Source organism: Oryctolagus cuniculus, chromosome 6 (assembly GCF_051225735.1).
Source record: "Oryctolagus cuniculus isolate XC-2025 breed Fujian yellow rabbit chromosome 6, ASM5122573v1, whole genome shotgun sequence".
Taxonomy (NCBI): domain Eukaryota; kingdom Metazoa; phylum Chordata; class Mammalia; order Lagomorpha; family Leporidae; genus Oryctolagus; species Oryctolagus cuniculus.
Genome location: NC_142872.1, coordinates 166,588,038 through 166,603,027, shown reverse-complemented (window position 1 = coordinate 166,603,027; position 14,990 = coordinate 166,588,038). Strand labels below are relative to the sequence as shown.

The 14,990-nt window shown below is 65.5% G+C and overlaps 1 protein-coding gene across 5 annotated transcripts in view; it reads right to left on the bottom strand.

Moving 5' to 3' along the window:
* Nucleotides 1-14,990, bottom strand: part of DENND3 (DENN domain containing 3) — a 49,126-nt gene that overhangs the window by 10,775 nt on the left and 23,361 nt on the right. For 3 of the 5 annotated variants that reach the window (XM_070075867.2, XM_089335794.1, XM_089335795.1), the window contains exons 10-15: nt 14,011-14,107; nt 10,904-11,007; nt 10,201-10,409; nt 7,525-8,046; nt 1,345-1,604; nt 324-494 (exon numbers count right to left, since the gene is read on the bottom strand). In XM_070075867.2, the coding sequence (XP_069931968.2) occupies nt 324-494; nt 1,345-1,604; nt 7,525-8,046; nt 10,201-10,409; nt 10,904-11,007; nt 14,011-14,107 (1,363 nt within the window). Of the gene's footprint in view, nt 1-323; nt 495-1,344; nt 1,605-2,736; nt 2,892-3,023; nt 3,178-7,524; nt 8,047-10,200; nt 10,410-10,903; nt 11,008-14,010; nt 14,108-14,990 lie in introns of those variants that run through there. The other 2 variants (XM_089335796.1, XM_089335797.1) reach the window with 2 other exon arrangements.

Genomic DNA, 14,990 nt, shown 5'->3' with positions numbered 1-14,990 from the left:
GAAAGCCTCGTCCCCCGCCCCTCCCCCCGTCACCTGGGCACAGGGCCCCTGGTGACTGGGAAAGCCGCACCGCTGGCCTCAAGTCCCCAGAAGCCTAGGGGAGGCAAGGCGAGCCCAGACCACCCTGCCCCCATCGCTGGGCGCCGCCAGGAGGGGGGCGTGGTGAGGGTTGGGGAGGCCGGGTGGGGCCCCCATGGCCACCGCCCGCTCTGGGCCCGTTTCCCCCCATGGCACATGCCAGTGCCGCGAGGCCCCCGCTGCTCCTCAACCCAGAGCACATGGCTCTCCCGGAGGAGCCCGAGGGGCCAGGCGGGCGGGCGGACCTTGTGGTCGTCGGCCAGCTGCTTCCCCGCCCACATCTCTTTGACCAGCAGGAGCCAGAGGCCGCACTCAGACTTGAGGTTGGCTTCGAACACCTCCTTCTTGGACAGCGTCTTGATCTTCAAAGTGGGGATTCGCAGAAGCAGAAACGCCACCGTGGTGCTTCGGACCTCCTGTGGGGGCAGAGACCGGAGAGAGACGGGCCATGGAGCCATGGCCGCACGGGACGCCGGGCGCGCGCGCCGACACCCACGAGCTCCGAGCACCGCGTCTCAGGGGAACCCTCGCCCACTCGCTGGCTGCGTGCCCAGGCATGCTGGCCCAGCGGGAAGCCGCCGCCTGCACCCCGGCATCCACGCGGGAGCACTGGGTGGAGTCCCGGCTGCTCCACTTCCGACCCAGCTCCCCGCTAATGCACCTGGGAGAGCAGCAGAAGACGGCCAAGTGCCTGGGCCCCTGCACCCGCGTGGGAGACCTGGAGGAAGCTCCTGGCTCCTGGCTCCAGCCTGGCCCAGCCCGTCATTGCAGCCATCTGGGCAGTGAACCAGCACATGGAAGATTCTCTCTCTCCCTCTCTCTCTAACTCTCTCTATAACTCTGCCTTTCAAAAATAAATAAATCTTTTAAAAAAAGAAGAAGAAAGGAAGAAAACTCAGTGCTGTTGCAATGGGTTAAGCTGCTGACTGCCACCGGGATCGCACACGGGCGCCGGCTCAAGTCCCGGCTGCCCCACTTCCGATCCTGGGACAGCAGTGGAAGACGGCCCAAATGCTTGGGCCCCCGCACCCAGACGAGAGGCCCAGATGGAGCTCCTGGCTCCTGGCTCTGGCCTGGCCCAGCCCTGGCTGTGGCAGCAAGGTGGGGCGTGACCCAGCAGACGGGAGGAGGAGGGAGAGGAGGAAGAGGCTGAGCCGTGGGCGCACAGGCGCTGCCGTGAGCATGTCACCTGCTGCGCCCGCTCCTCGCCCCGAGCTTCCCGGCCGGCCCCGGTACGAGCAAAGCGGGGCGCGGGAAGGCGCCCACCTCTATGTCCCGGAAGGTGGAGATCTCCACGTAGCCGGGCCTGCCCTCCGGCAGGAGGAACAGGCGCTTCTGGGTCATGGCGATCTTGCCGACGCCGCGGTTGGTCTTGACGGCGCTCGACAGCTTGTAGACGCACTCGCTCCGGTCCAGGTGCCGCACCACGGCCGCGGGCAGGATGACCTCCTGCGCCTCCGCCTCCGTCTCCTTCCAGCAGTTGTAGAAGTCCCTGAACGTGTCGGGCTCGATCTGTTTCTCGTGGCCTTGGAGTCACAGGGGAGGGAGACGGCTTAGCGCCACGGCGGCCGACGGCGCCAGCACCCAGGTCCCCCTGCACGGGAGACCTGCAGCCCCAGGGGGCCATGCGAGTCCCTGAACGTGTCGGGCTCGATCTGTTTCTCTTGGCCTTGGAGTCACAGGGGAGGGAGACGGCTTAGCGCCACGGCGGCCGACGGCGCCAGCACCCAGGTCCCTCTGCACGGGAGACCTGCAGCCCCAGGGGGCCATGCGAGTCCCTGAACGTGTCGGGCTCGATCTGTTTCTCGTGGCCTTGGAGTCACAGGGGAGGGAGACGGCTTAGCGCCACGGCGGCCGACGGCGCCAGCACCCAGGTCCCCCTGCACGGGAGACCTGCAGCCCCAGGGGGCCATGCGAGTCCCTGAACGTGTCGGGCTCGATCTGTTTCTCGTGGCCTTGGAGTCACAGGGGAGGGAGACGGCTTAGCGCCACGGCGGCCGACGGCGCCAGCACCCAGGTCCCTCTGCACGGGAGACCTGCAGCCCCAGGGGGCCATGCGAGTCCCTGAACGTGTCGGGCTCGATCTGTTTCTCGTGGCCTTGGAGTCACAGGGGAGGGAGACGGCTTAGCGCCACGGCGGCCGACGGCGCCAGCACCCAGGTCCCTCTGCACGGGAGACCTGCAGCCCCAGGGGGCCATGCGAGTCCCTGAACGTGTCGGGCTCGATCTGTTTCTCTTGGCCTTGGAGTCACAGGGGAGGGAGACGGCTTAGCGCCACGGCGGCCGACGGCGCCAGCACCCAGGTCCCTCTGCACGGGAGACCTGCAGCCCCAGGGGGCCATGCGAGTCCCTGAACGTGTCGGGCTCGATCTGTTTCTCGTGGCCTTGGAGTCACAGGGGAGGGAGACGGCTTAGCGCCACGGCGGCCGACGGCGCCAGCACCCAGGTCCCCCTGCACGGGAGACCTGCAGCCCCAGGGGGCCATGCGAGTCCCTGAACGTGTCGGGCTCGATCTGTTTCTCGTGGCCTTGGAGTCACAGGGGAGGGAGACGGCTTAGCGCCACGGCGGCCGACGGCGCCAGCACCCAGGTCCCCCTGCACGGGAGACCTGCAGCCCCAGGGGGCCATGCGAGTCCCTGAACGTGTCGGGCTCGATCTGTTTCTCTTGGCCTTGGAGTCACAGGGGAGGGAGACGGCTTAGCGCCACGGCGGCCGACGGCGCCAGCACCCAGGTCCCTCTGCACGGGAGACCTGCAGCCCCAGGGGGCCATGCGAGTCCCTGAACGTGTCGGGCTCGATCTGTTTCTCTTGGCCTTGGAGTCACAGGGGAGGGAGACGGCTTAGCGCCACGGCGGCCGACGGCGCCAGCACCCAGGTCCCTCTGCACGGGAGACCTGCAGCCCCAGGGGGCCATGCGAGTCCCTGAACGTGTCGGGCTCGATCTGTTTCTCGTGGCCTTGGAGTCACAGGGGAGGGAGACGGCTTAGCGCCACGGCGGCCGACGGCGCCAGCACCCAGGTCCCCCTGCACGGGAGACCTGCAGCCCCAGGGGGCCATGCGAGTCCCTGAACGTGTCGGGCTCGATCTGTTTCTCGTGGCCTTGGAGTCACAGGGGAGGGAGACGGCTTAGCGCCACGGCGGCCGACGGCGCCAGCACCCAGGTCCCTCTGCACGGGAGATCTGCAGCCCCCGACCCACACGGGGACTTCAGCCTGCCTCACGGGGACAAGGACACTCCTTTTTTTTTTTTTTTTTTTTTTTTTTTGACAGGCAGAGTGGACAGTGAGAGAGAGAGAGACAGAGATAAAGGTCTTCCTTTTTGCCGTTGGTTCCCCTCCAATGACCGCCGCAGCCGGCGCATCGCACTGATCCGAAGCCAGGAGCCAGGTACTTCTCCTGGTCTCCCATGGGGTGCAGGGCCCAAGCACTTGGGCCATCCTCCACTGCACTCCCGGGCCACAGCAGAGAGCTGGCCTGGAAGAGGGGCAACCGGGACAGAATCCGGCGCCCCGAGGACGCTCCTCTTGTAGTGGCAACGTCCTCTGGGGGCCACGAGGGGACCTGGTGCTAACACAAAGTTAACCTAGAGTAGACTGGCGCCCTGGTGACAGACCTGCACCCTTGGGTGGGCCTGTTCCTCTCTGGCTGTGAGCAAGCCATCCACTCTTACTGCTCACAACCAAGACCAACGTCACAGAGGCAGTGCACCTGAGGCAGCCCCAGATGTCCCACAGTCACAGCCGTCACAGCTCTGCCTCCGCCTGTGCAGCCCTCGGCTCCCGCTCGGCTACCAGGGCCTGCCAAGCCCACCCCAATGGCTCCCTGCCCTGGCCCAGCTCCGCGACGCTGTGTCCCCAGCCTGCCTGGCCCCTCTGCACCGCCCGGCGGGCAGCAGCCCTGCATCCCACCCAGGAGGTGCTGCCCATTTGCTCCCTCCTGCAGGCAGGAGCCCCACACCGCGGCTCCCCCACCACGGCAAGCCTTGTCCGTGCCAGGCCCCCGATTCCCGAGGACGGGGCCCTCCCGCGGCACGACGCACACCCTAGTCGCACCATGTCATGCAGTGGCTCTGCCCGCGCTCACTCGGGGCAGAAGACCCCTCCCCACTGCCGGGAGACCCCCGCAGGGCACAGCGTCAGCGTGGCCGAGTTGCACACACGTTTCCCTGTGGCACCAAGAACCACGCTGTGTGCTCTACACAGACAGGCATCAGCAGGGGACGGCGCAGGGGAGGAAAGCGTAGGAGAGCTGAGCCCGGCAGACGTGGGGCCCGCAGTGGGGCTGCCACGTGCTTGTGGGTCTGCTGTCCCCACTGTCCCTGCCTGGGAGGGCGGCACCTGTGTCTCCTCCCCTGCCCGGGTGGGGGTCAGAAGCCGAGGTGGCAGAAGGCACAGCCACGCCCCTGCTGACCCAGTAACCCGTAGCCCTGTGGCCACGCCCCCACTGACCCTGTGACCTGCAGCCCTGTGGCCACGCCCCTGCTGACCCTGTAACCTGTAGCCCTGTGGCCACGCCCCTGCTGACCCTGTAACCCGTAGCCCTGCGGCCACGCCCCCACTGACCCTGTGACCTGCAGCCCTGTGGCCACGCCCCCGCTGACCCTGTAGCCCGTAGCCCAGGGATGGCCAGGGGCACCAGGGGTCTGGGAGGCAGTGAGCTGCTCGCCCTCACCCTGTGTGCGCGTACCAGGATGCTGTGAGAACCCCCACCAGGGGGCGCTGTCTTGAGCCCACGCTTGTCTCCTGGGCCCACTGCATTTCCGACTGCTATAACGGCCGTCTGCTATGCGCGTGCCTTTTTTTCTTTAAAGGTTTAAAGACCCGGGATCCGAACAGAAAAGAAACAGCAGTGAGGGTCTCTCCCCGCACCCGGTGGTTCTTAGAAGCCACCAAAGATGAAGAATGGGGATGGGTGGGGGTGCCAGCCAGGTTCCCCCGGCGGGGGGAGGAGGAGCCGGCAGAAGGTCAGAGGTGAAAGGGCAGAGAGCACGCAGTCGGCCCTGGTCCCACCCGCGGTGGCCGGAGACCTCTTCCATCTCACAGTAGTCCCTGGCATAGCTGAGGCTAAGGGGCCAGGCAGGCAAGGAGGCTCGAAGCAGGCAAAGGGGGGGCTGGGGGCCACTGTGAGGACCCAGCTCTGGGCACCAGGGTCACAGCTATGGGGCCACGCGGCGCAGGGTGTGGCTCTGTGTCACCGGCCCGGGACAGAAGGGGCTCCTGGGCTCTGGGAGACGACTCTGGACAGCAGACAGCCCCAAGTGCAAGGTGCAGCATACCAAGGGCACCCCCACCAGGCAGGAAGCAGCACTCACAGTAACTGCCGCCGCGCCCCGGCAGGACTGTGCACATCACACTGCACAGCCGGGAGCATGCACCTGCCGCCACTGGGCTCAGCCAGCCCTGTGCACACCTGAGACCACCGAGCTCAGCCAGCCCTGTGCACACCAGAGACCACTGCACAACTGAGACCACCGAGCTCAGCCAGCCCTGTGCACACCGGAGACCACTGCACTCACACCCACTGTGCACACCGGAGACCACCGAGCTCAGCCAGCCCTGTGCACACCAGAGACCACTGCACTCACACCCACTGTGCACACCGGAGACCACTGAGCTCACACCCACTGTGCACACCGGAGACCACTGAGCTCACACCCACTGTGCACACCGGAGATCTCTGAGCTCACACCCACTATGCACACCGGAGACCACCGAGCTCAGCCAGCCCTGTGCACACCAGAGACCACTGCACACCAAAGACACCCATGCACACCTGTTGTGCACAACCATGGACACTGTGCTCACACCCACTGTGCACACCTGAACCTCTGAGCTCACACCCACTCGCACACCTGAGACCACTGCGCTCACACGCACTGTGCACAACTGAGACCTCTGAGCTCACACCCACTGTGCACACCTATGGACACTGCACCATGGAACCATGCACACCCATAGACACTGCACTCCCTCGGACACTGCACACCCACAGGCACTGTGCACACACATGGACTGTGTGTGCACACTATTTGTACTCTCCCTGTGCACATCCACCTCTGCACACCTGCAACCACCTGGTTCACACCCGCGCACACCATGCAACCCACAGCCGCTGCAGCCGCCCTGGAGACAGTGCGCAGGCCTCACTGGTCTCCGCTTCTGCACGGCTCACTCCTCCCCCGTCACCCACACGTCTCCGACCCACCAAGCCCAGGCTCACGGCAGCAGCAGGCAGCGGGGTCCCCTTCAGAGCCAGCCCCAGCCCCCTCGCTCCAGTGGTGCCCCCTGGAGGGCGCCCCCCCACAGCTGCCCGTGGGCCCCCAGGATTCCCAGCAGCCTTTGCAGTACAATGGAGCAGTAGCGAGCTCCTGAGTAAAACCTCAGCGTGTTCACCTTCGCACAAAAGCGCATCTTAAGATGGCAGCTTCCGCTTCGGGCAAGCTATGACCTTGTCCCACCCCAAGGTCATTTGGCCGGAGCGTGTTTTGGCGAATTTGGGGTCACACAGCCCCAGAATCAGGACTGTTTCCTGACCCAGAGTAACTGAACGAGGCAGAGGGACCACGGGACCACCGAGGTGCCCTGGACGTCCACTCCTGGGACAGCTCCCCTGGCCCCTGCACCCCAAAGTCTCCCTGAGGGTGGGAACTCAATGCACTGGAGGAGCCCCGGGACTGCGCGCGGAGGCTTCATGGGGAGGGGCACACGTCCACGCCCTGCCAGGACGGCCGGCGGGAACGCAGTCACCGTGGCCGACCCCCGGGCACCATTCAGCCCCCTCGCTTCATGACGCTGGGCCGCCTTGGGCTTCTTGCCGAGGCAACCAGAAGGTGACCCGCACCATGGCCCCGCCAGGCTCACCAGGGCCGTGGGGGCCCCACGAAATCATCTGGGTTGTGGCCCCGTCAAGACCACCACCGCGGGCAAATTCACTAAATCTTCCCAATAAATCGAATTTTGAGTTGACCATTTCGTATGGCCTGTGGATGATGTTACCAGTCTCCACGGGGTCCTTGGCAAGAGAGGCTCCCCAGCCAGGGCCCAACCAGGGCAGGGCCACCACCCAGCCCGGGGCCAACCAAGGCAGGGCCGCCACCCAGCCCGGGCCCAACCAAGGGGCAGGGCCGCCACCCAGCCCGGGCCCAACCAAGGGGCAGGGCCGCCACCCAGCCCGGGCCCAACCAAGGGGCAGGGGCACCACCCAGCCCGGGCCCAACCAAGGGCAGGGCCGCCACCCAGCCAGGCCCCAACCAAGGGGCAGGGCCGCCACCCAGCCAGGCCCCAACCAAGGGCAGGGCCGCCACCCAGCCCGGGCCCAACCAAGGGCAGGGCCGCCACCCTGCCCCGCCCCTCCCCGGCTCAGCCTCACCCCGCCCCTCCCTGGGCTCGGCCCCGCCCCTCCCTGGCCCCGCCCCGCCCCGGGCTCCCCAGGGCGGCCGGCGCTCACCCCCGGCCAGCGCCTCGAAGAGCCGCTGAATGACGCTGACGTCCTTCACGATGCCCGACTCCTGCACCCGGCGGACGAACTCGTCCAGCTGCAGGTGCTTCCGAGGCAGCTCGAAGTTCTTCACGGGGTCGTCGGCCTTGGGGGCGTCGCCCGGCTCGTCCAGCACCTCGCCCAGGAGCCGCCTGAGCTCGGGCGTGCGCTCGGCCTGGGCGCGCTGCGACGCCGACAGCGCCTCCACGACGCCCTTGACGAGCGCGGCCGGGAAGATGCGGACGTCCGTCTTGTAGAGGCTCTGGAAGTCCAGCAGCGCGCTCAGCAGCTGGCCGCGCCGCAGGTGCACGAGGCCGCGCAGGTAGAAGTAGCTGGCCAGCAGCAGCGAGTTCTCGGGCGCCAGGAAGCTCATGGCCTTGCTCAGCAGCGCCACGAAGTCCGAGTAATAGGCCTGCACGCACTGGGCCACCAGCGGGAAGTGGATCTCGGGGACCTTGAACGTGTAGGTCGGCTTAGGGGTCACGATCGGAGCTGGAAAGTCGAGGGGAAGACGATCAGCGCGGGCGGTGTGCAGAGGGCGGTGTCTCTGGGCCCCGACACAAAGCAAAGCCAGAACCCGTGTGCTGCTCCGGAGGGCTCCCCGCGCCCCAGCAGCAACGACAGCGTTCAGCCAGCCACCCCGCACGCCGCACCCATTCAGGCTGAGTGCAAACATCTGTTTCTGAGGGTTCTCCCAGGGTCCAGCTGACACCGGGAGCCAAGACACACCGCTGGATAGGACCAGCCTCTCCACACAGTCGCCTTAACGACTCTGGGGCACTGTCCCACTGCACAGATGCGGCCACTGAGGCTGCCCACCCCAGGGACGCGGCCAGGAGTGCAGCCAGCTGTGTCTCCCACACAAGTGCCGGCTCAGCTGAGCACCAACTGGGCGCTCTGTTCTCTTCTAGGACCTCCAGGGCCAGCCACACCAGTGGGCCGGGGTCTCGTGCAGCCAGGAGGGGGAGGCTGGGGCATCCAGGGCAAAGGTGGAGAGAGCAAAGCTGCCGGGCAGGTGAGCGCCCAGGTACAGCAGGTGAGCCGGCACCCCTTCCGGGTACGGCAGGAGAGCCTCGGGCCCAGAGCCGGCCGGCTGGCCAGGCAGCAGCAGCACAGGTGGCTGAACCCGGCAGTCAGCCTGCAGGGGCCTGCGGTGTGCACACCGCTCGCCTTGGGCACCCAATTCACAGGGCGCAGAAGTCCTGGGACGCCACTGGAGCCCTGAGCCACCCATCAGCAGCAGCCACCGTGTCCCCCAGCCACTGCGGACGGAGCCCATGGCCGTCGTGGAGGAGCACGGGCGGTCTGGGTGGGTGTCCCACACCACACAGAGGCGATGCCGGCTCACGCACAGCCTCACGGGTCTACAGCAACGCGTGTGCGCAGCCGGCATTGGGAGCCACGCAGATCTGCCTCTCGGGCACCAACGAGGGCCCTGCTGTCCATCTCTGCCCTGCCACAAGGCCACCCGGGCCCCCTCCTACAAGAGCCCCACCCCCTCCCCAGCCCTGCTCCTCCTCACCCCCAGGCTCACAGCTGCCCTGTCCCAGTAGACACGTGTGCGTGTAAACGTGCATCACGCACACGACATATACACATGAAGACACTAAAACTGCATGGCTGTGGCCGTCAGCAGTGACAGCGGGTGATGGAAACTGAATTAAGAGATAAGTGGCAATGCCGGCACCCCACACGGGCACCGGTTCCATCCCGGCTGCCCTGCTCCTGATCCAGCTCCCTGCTTATGCCTGGAAGGCAGGGGAGGACAGGTCCAGTGCTTGGGCCCCTGCACCCGCGTGGGAGACCCGGAGGAAGCTCCTGGCTTTGACCTGGCCCAGCCCTGGCCGTTGCTGCCATCTGGGGAGCGAACCAGCAGGTGGGAGATTTCTCCGTCTCTCCCTTTCTTTCTAACTCTGACACTCAAATAAAGAAGTATTTCTTAAAGCTAACTTTCTGCAATAAATGTGGCATAGAAAAGGAATACTCTAAAAAGGTTCTAAACGACTAAATAAAATTTAGCACATTAGGGGAAGGCACTTAGCACAGTGGTTAAGCAGAGCGCCAAGGTTCGGGCCCCAGCTCGCTCCAGATTCCAGCTTCCGGTTCATGAACACCAGGGGGCGCAGGTCCCTGCCACACGCGTGGGTACTGAGTTCCCAGCTCCTAGAGTGCGAGTGTGTGTGTGTGAGTGTGAGTGTGTGAGTGTGAGTGTGAGTGTGTGTGTGTGTGTGTGCACTCACTTATGGCTTTGTGCCTCTCAAATAATTTAAATTTAGCAAATAAGCTTTCAAAGCCCATGGCCTTGCTCTGCATTGAAAGGACGGGGTGCGGACCAGCCAGAGAGGGGGTGGGTACTGGGTGGGGCCGAGGGCGGGGACTGGGTGGGGGAGGGAGGAGGCGGGGACTGGGCGGGGATGGGCTGGAGATGGGGGAGGGATGGGGCGGGGCCGGGTCTGGGTGGGGCTGGGGGTGGTGACTGGGTGGGGCCGAGGGCGGGGCCTGGAGTGGGGGAGGGAGGAGGCGGGGACTGGGTAGGGATGGGTTGGAGATGGGGGAGGGACGGGGCGGGGCCGGGTCTGGGTGGGGCTGGGGGTGGTGACTGGGTGGGGCCAAGGGCGGGGACTGGGCAGGGCGGGGCGCGGTCACCTGCGAAGTCGACGCTGCTCCCGCAGCCCGCGGCAGAGTCGGGGAGCCGCAGCGAGGCGTTCCTGGGCGGCAGCTCCGGCAGCGTGAGGTCCTGCAGGTTGGGCATGCTGACCACCATGCGCCGGTGAGTGAGCTGCAGGGGCGAGGGCTTGCGCGAGGCCATCTTCTCCACCGTCGGCCTCCTCGGGCTCACGAGCATCCCGTTCATCCTGGGGCACGAGAGGGCGACACGGCAGACGGACCGTGAGGACGACAGGACGCGTCACCAGGGCAGGTCCCCGGGCGGGGTCGGCGGGGTCCGACCCGTGTCCTCGCGAGCCAGAAAGAGGCGAAGGCGCGCGCAAGCCGCTGGGAGGAGCACACGCGGGTGAGGATGAGGAGCAGTGGCAGGGTGGGCAGGGGGCTCTGAGGAGGGGGAGATGTAGGAAGAGGGGGAAGACTTGGAGACAGCCACACCGCACAAAGGCCCGGGGCGCCCCATAAGCCAAAGCCCGAGACCCCGCTGACACGGCCCAGAGTCCGGCAGCAGGTGTGCTGAGCCCCGGGAGGAGGCAGACGCCGCGGGGGACCCCGAGGCCGAGGAGCTCGGGGGCTGTCACCCCTCACAGTGCCCCCTAAGAGCAAGCTGTTCCCGTCGGGTTATCCGTGACCCATCCAGAGAAAACCAGGCCAGCGTAGCACGCCCCCCCCCCCCGCGAAGCACCTGTCCTCCTCCGACTGGATGCTCAGGTCCAGCTGTGCGAAGGCGTCCATCCTCCTGCTGAGCCGGGCTTTCAGGAAGGAGTGGAACATGTAGGTGTCCAGGACCTGGAAGAGAGCGGGCAGCGGCATCCGGTGCCGGCTCTCGCAGCACCGTTCTCTGCCCACCGCCCCGCGACCCCCACCCACCGTGGAGGACCCTGCTGACCCCTGCCTCCCGTGGACACGAGCTCCCCGGCCGCGGTGCTTCCACAATCCCCTACAACGGCTCTGCGGGTCTCAGCAGCACTTCTATGATGCACGCATTTATTTGTAAGGCAGATGTGGGGGGGGCTCTTCCATCTGCTCCCCAGTCGGCGGGGGCTGGGTCCAGCCCAAGCCAGGAGCCTGGAACACCCTATGGGTCTCCCCTGTGGGTGCAGAGACCCAAGCCCCTGGGCATCACCCACTGCCTTCCTGGTTGGGAGCTGGATCGGAAGTGGAGCAGCCAGGACTTAAAACCAGCGCACGTGGGTAGGGAGAGGCGGGTACTTGCAGGAAGAGATGGCCCTGGCCAGCTGGAGACATGGAGATGGGTGCTCCTGAGCAGGGAGGGGCCCCATAACAGCCACAGACCCCAGGAGGCCCGGGGCGGACCAGACAGGACAAGCGGAGGCCCTCCCGGGAGCCGGCCTTCCACTTCGCTCTCCCCAAGCCGCACCCGGCCTCCCCGGGGCCTCTGCCTGCTGCGTGGGGCCGTGAGGCCGGGAGTGGGCTGTGCAGGGGGCCAGACGCTGCCACAGGAGACTTCTGGGCATCACACGTGCACAGAGAAAGGCACGGGGCACAAAGAACGAAGGGGGAACGCCCCGGCACAGGTGCGAGGCTGCAGGCGGTGAGAAATGCCGACCGCGCAGGTGCACCTGGGAGACGGCCACAGTCACAGGCTGAAGACAGCGCCCCCTTGTGGGCAGCCTCAGAGTGGCCTTCAACGCTCTGTCTCTCCAGCTTTCACACACAGGGGGGACTCTCCCCTCCCCTGGCGGCCCCTCAGCACCCCTGAGCCTGGCTCCTTCCTACCCCTCTTGACTCCACAGTTTAGAATATTAGAAGCCCAAACATCTCCCACCGGGCCGGCTCTTGGGCATCCCAGAGAGCCCCCAAAGCTACACGTCCATCACTGGTCCCCTCCAGCCAGCCCATCGCCAGGACCCTCCCCCACTCCCCATGCCCAGCCCCCAGAGAACTTCCCACCACGCCTCCAGGACTCCGGAGCCTCTGCTCAGGGCACGCTGCCCCTCTGCTCACACCTCCGGGGGCTCCCATGCACTGGACACCCGCGCCAGGCTGGGCCCGGGAGCCCCGAGAGGCGGGGCCAGGCATCCCCGGTGGCCGTGACCTCCTGACCCAGCCTGTGTGGCACGGAGCAGGCACATCACGGCATGACCGGACCTGCGTTTTTCTGTTCCTCATCTGCACAGGCAGAGTCACCGTTCCCAGCTGAGACACGCAGCGTGAGCCGAGCACGCCACGGGGAAAACCACGTTCGTGGCGCCGTGGAGGGGACCCGCAGCCCCGGCCACAGAGCTGCAGGGGACGCGCAGGAAAACAGTCGGCAGCTGTCGGCAGGCCTGGACGGAGCAGCCCGGACTCTGCCTCCCGAGGGCGGGGGAGGAGTGGCAGAGTCGGAGCTCACAGCCCAGCGCTGCAGCCTGCGCAGAGCCCCAGGCCGGGAGTGGGCTCAGAGAGGGCGCCCGGGGGCCTTGCTGCATCCCGAGGAGCTCGCTCTGGGGCAAAGCCACACAACACGAGGAGGAGGGGCTCCGGGGAGCCAAGCTCTGAGCTCACGTAGGGCACCAGGCACGCCCCAGATGGGAGCCACCAGGGGTCACGGGGCACCCAGCAGATGGCCAACCTATGACTGCCCTGGAACCCTCTGAAACCAGACAACCAAACGCTGAAGGGGCCAGAACACAGCCCGCGGCCGTTTTTGTAAAAGACAAACCCCAAACCAACCAAGTGCTGGTCAGCAGGTGCACAGGAAAACAGCGTGTCCCACCCCAACATCGGGATTCCAGAGCAAGAAGCAGAGGCCACGGAGACACGGCCCCGGGGAGGGGGGGCGCACGGAGCTGGGGTCCTGGGTCCAGGGTAACCCTGGTGCTGGGCTTTCACACACTCGGTCCTCGTGGTCAAGGACAGAGACAGCCAGGGCCTGGGGAGGTGGGCGGTGCAGGGGAGGGGAACGGGTGCTTGAGTCCACGGGAAACGTCCGGCATCCAGACCAAGCAGGTGCTCAGGGCTGCATCAGAGCCTTGGCCCTGGCAGATTCTCCCATCCGTGAATTGCACTCTGGGAAGCTGGTTACAAAGTAGCAGACCAGGGGCTGGGCTGGGCTGGGCTGGGCTGGGACAGGTAAGCTGCCACTTGGGACACAAGCACCCATGCCTCAGGGCCGGTTCAAGTCCCGGCTGCTCCACTTCCGATTCAGCTCCCTGCTAATGTGCCTGGGGAAGGCAGTGGAGGATGGCCCAAGTGCTCGGGCCCCTGCACCCATGTGGGACACCACGATGGAGTTCCGGGCTCCTGGCTCCAGCCTGGACCACTCCTGGCCATTTTGAGTGTTTGGGGAGTAAACCAGTTGGTGAACGTTCAATCTCTCTCTCTCTCTGTCACTCTTTTGAATAAATAAGCTTTCTCTTATCAAGAATATAAGCAGTGGCCAATGATCAAGAGAAACCAGGAAAAACAATGGCCCGGGAAACGCCAGATGGCGCAGAGAATTAACAGGTGCAGGACCGGCTGCTACCCAGAGGCCAGTGCAGGAGGCGAGGACTGAGCACACAAGCCCACGCCACACGCAGACACACTTACAACGCAGGGAGACATGCCCACACAGCAGGGAGAGACGCCCATGCAGACACGCCTACAATGCAGGCACGCCCACACTGCACAGAGACACGCCCACACAACCCGGAGAGACGCCCACGCAGACACGCCTACAATGCACACAGACACGCCCACACTGCATGGAGACATGCCAATGCTGCAGGGAGACACGCCCACACAGACACGCCCATGCTGCACAGAGACACGCCCACGCCGCAGGGAGACACGCCCACGCGCGCCTACCTGCCTGTAGAACTGCTGGTCGCCGGGAGCGCGGGTCTTGAGGAACTCCTCGCTGTTGAACACTCTGTGCTCGTAGTTTAAATGATTCTTCACCTCCCTGACAGAGAGACAGCCTGAGACCGCGCGACTCTGCCGCCCGGGTGACCCCGGGAGAGCCCGCGTGCAGTCAGAGCTGGGCGCTGGGGGGCCCTGGTGGCCGAGCACGCCCCTCCCACCCCACCCCCGGAGTGCACGGCTCTCGCCTTCTCTCCCAAGCCCCAGTTCTTTATGCGGGCTAAGACCAGTCACCAGCCAGCCGGCACCAGCACAGCTGCACAGCTGCGCCCAGGGTAGCGACACCGGCGCCCCGGGGAGTCAGGTCTGGAAGACTCCAGGAGCCTGCAGGCTGCGCTCACCACGGGGCTGTCCCGGCTTTCCCTTCGCTGCCCCGGGAAAACGCCTTCCTCTGGGAAGCAGCGTTTTACAATCAGTAATCTATTCTCTGCTTCTTTTCCAACTCATCGAGTGCACAAGAAAATCCAGCTTGTTTGTGAAAAAATTTCGTCTTTAAGGTAGAAGACAAAGGGGCCGGCATTGCGGCACAGCTGGGCTAAGCCACTGCCTGTGCCACCCGCATCCCGCTGCTCCAGTTCAGTCCGGCTCCCTCCACTGCGCCCAGGAAAACAGCAGCAGAGACTCGGGGCATGGACCCCTGCCACCCACACGGGGGACCTGGGTGGAGCTCCAGGCTCCTGGCCTCAGCCTGGCCGCCGCAGCCAGGTGCGGGGTGAGACAGCAGAGGGAAGATCTGTCTCCCTCTCTCTCGGTAACTCTGCCTTTCAAGTAAATAAATCAACCTTAAAAAATTTAAAAAAAAAAAAAAAAGGAAGAGGACACATTTGGGCTGGGAGCAGATGAGAGAACTGCACCGCCCCTCTTTTTCCCTAAGAAATCACTCGCTTTAACTAAATGAGCACATCGACAGGAGGGCAGCGAAACCC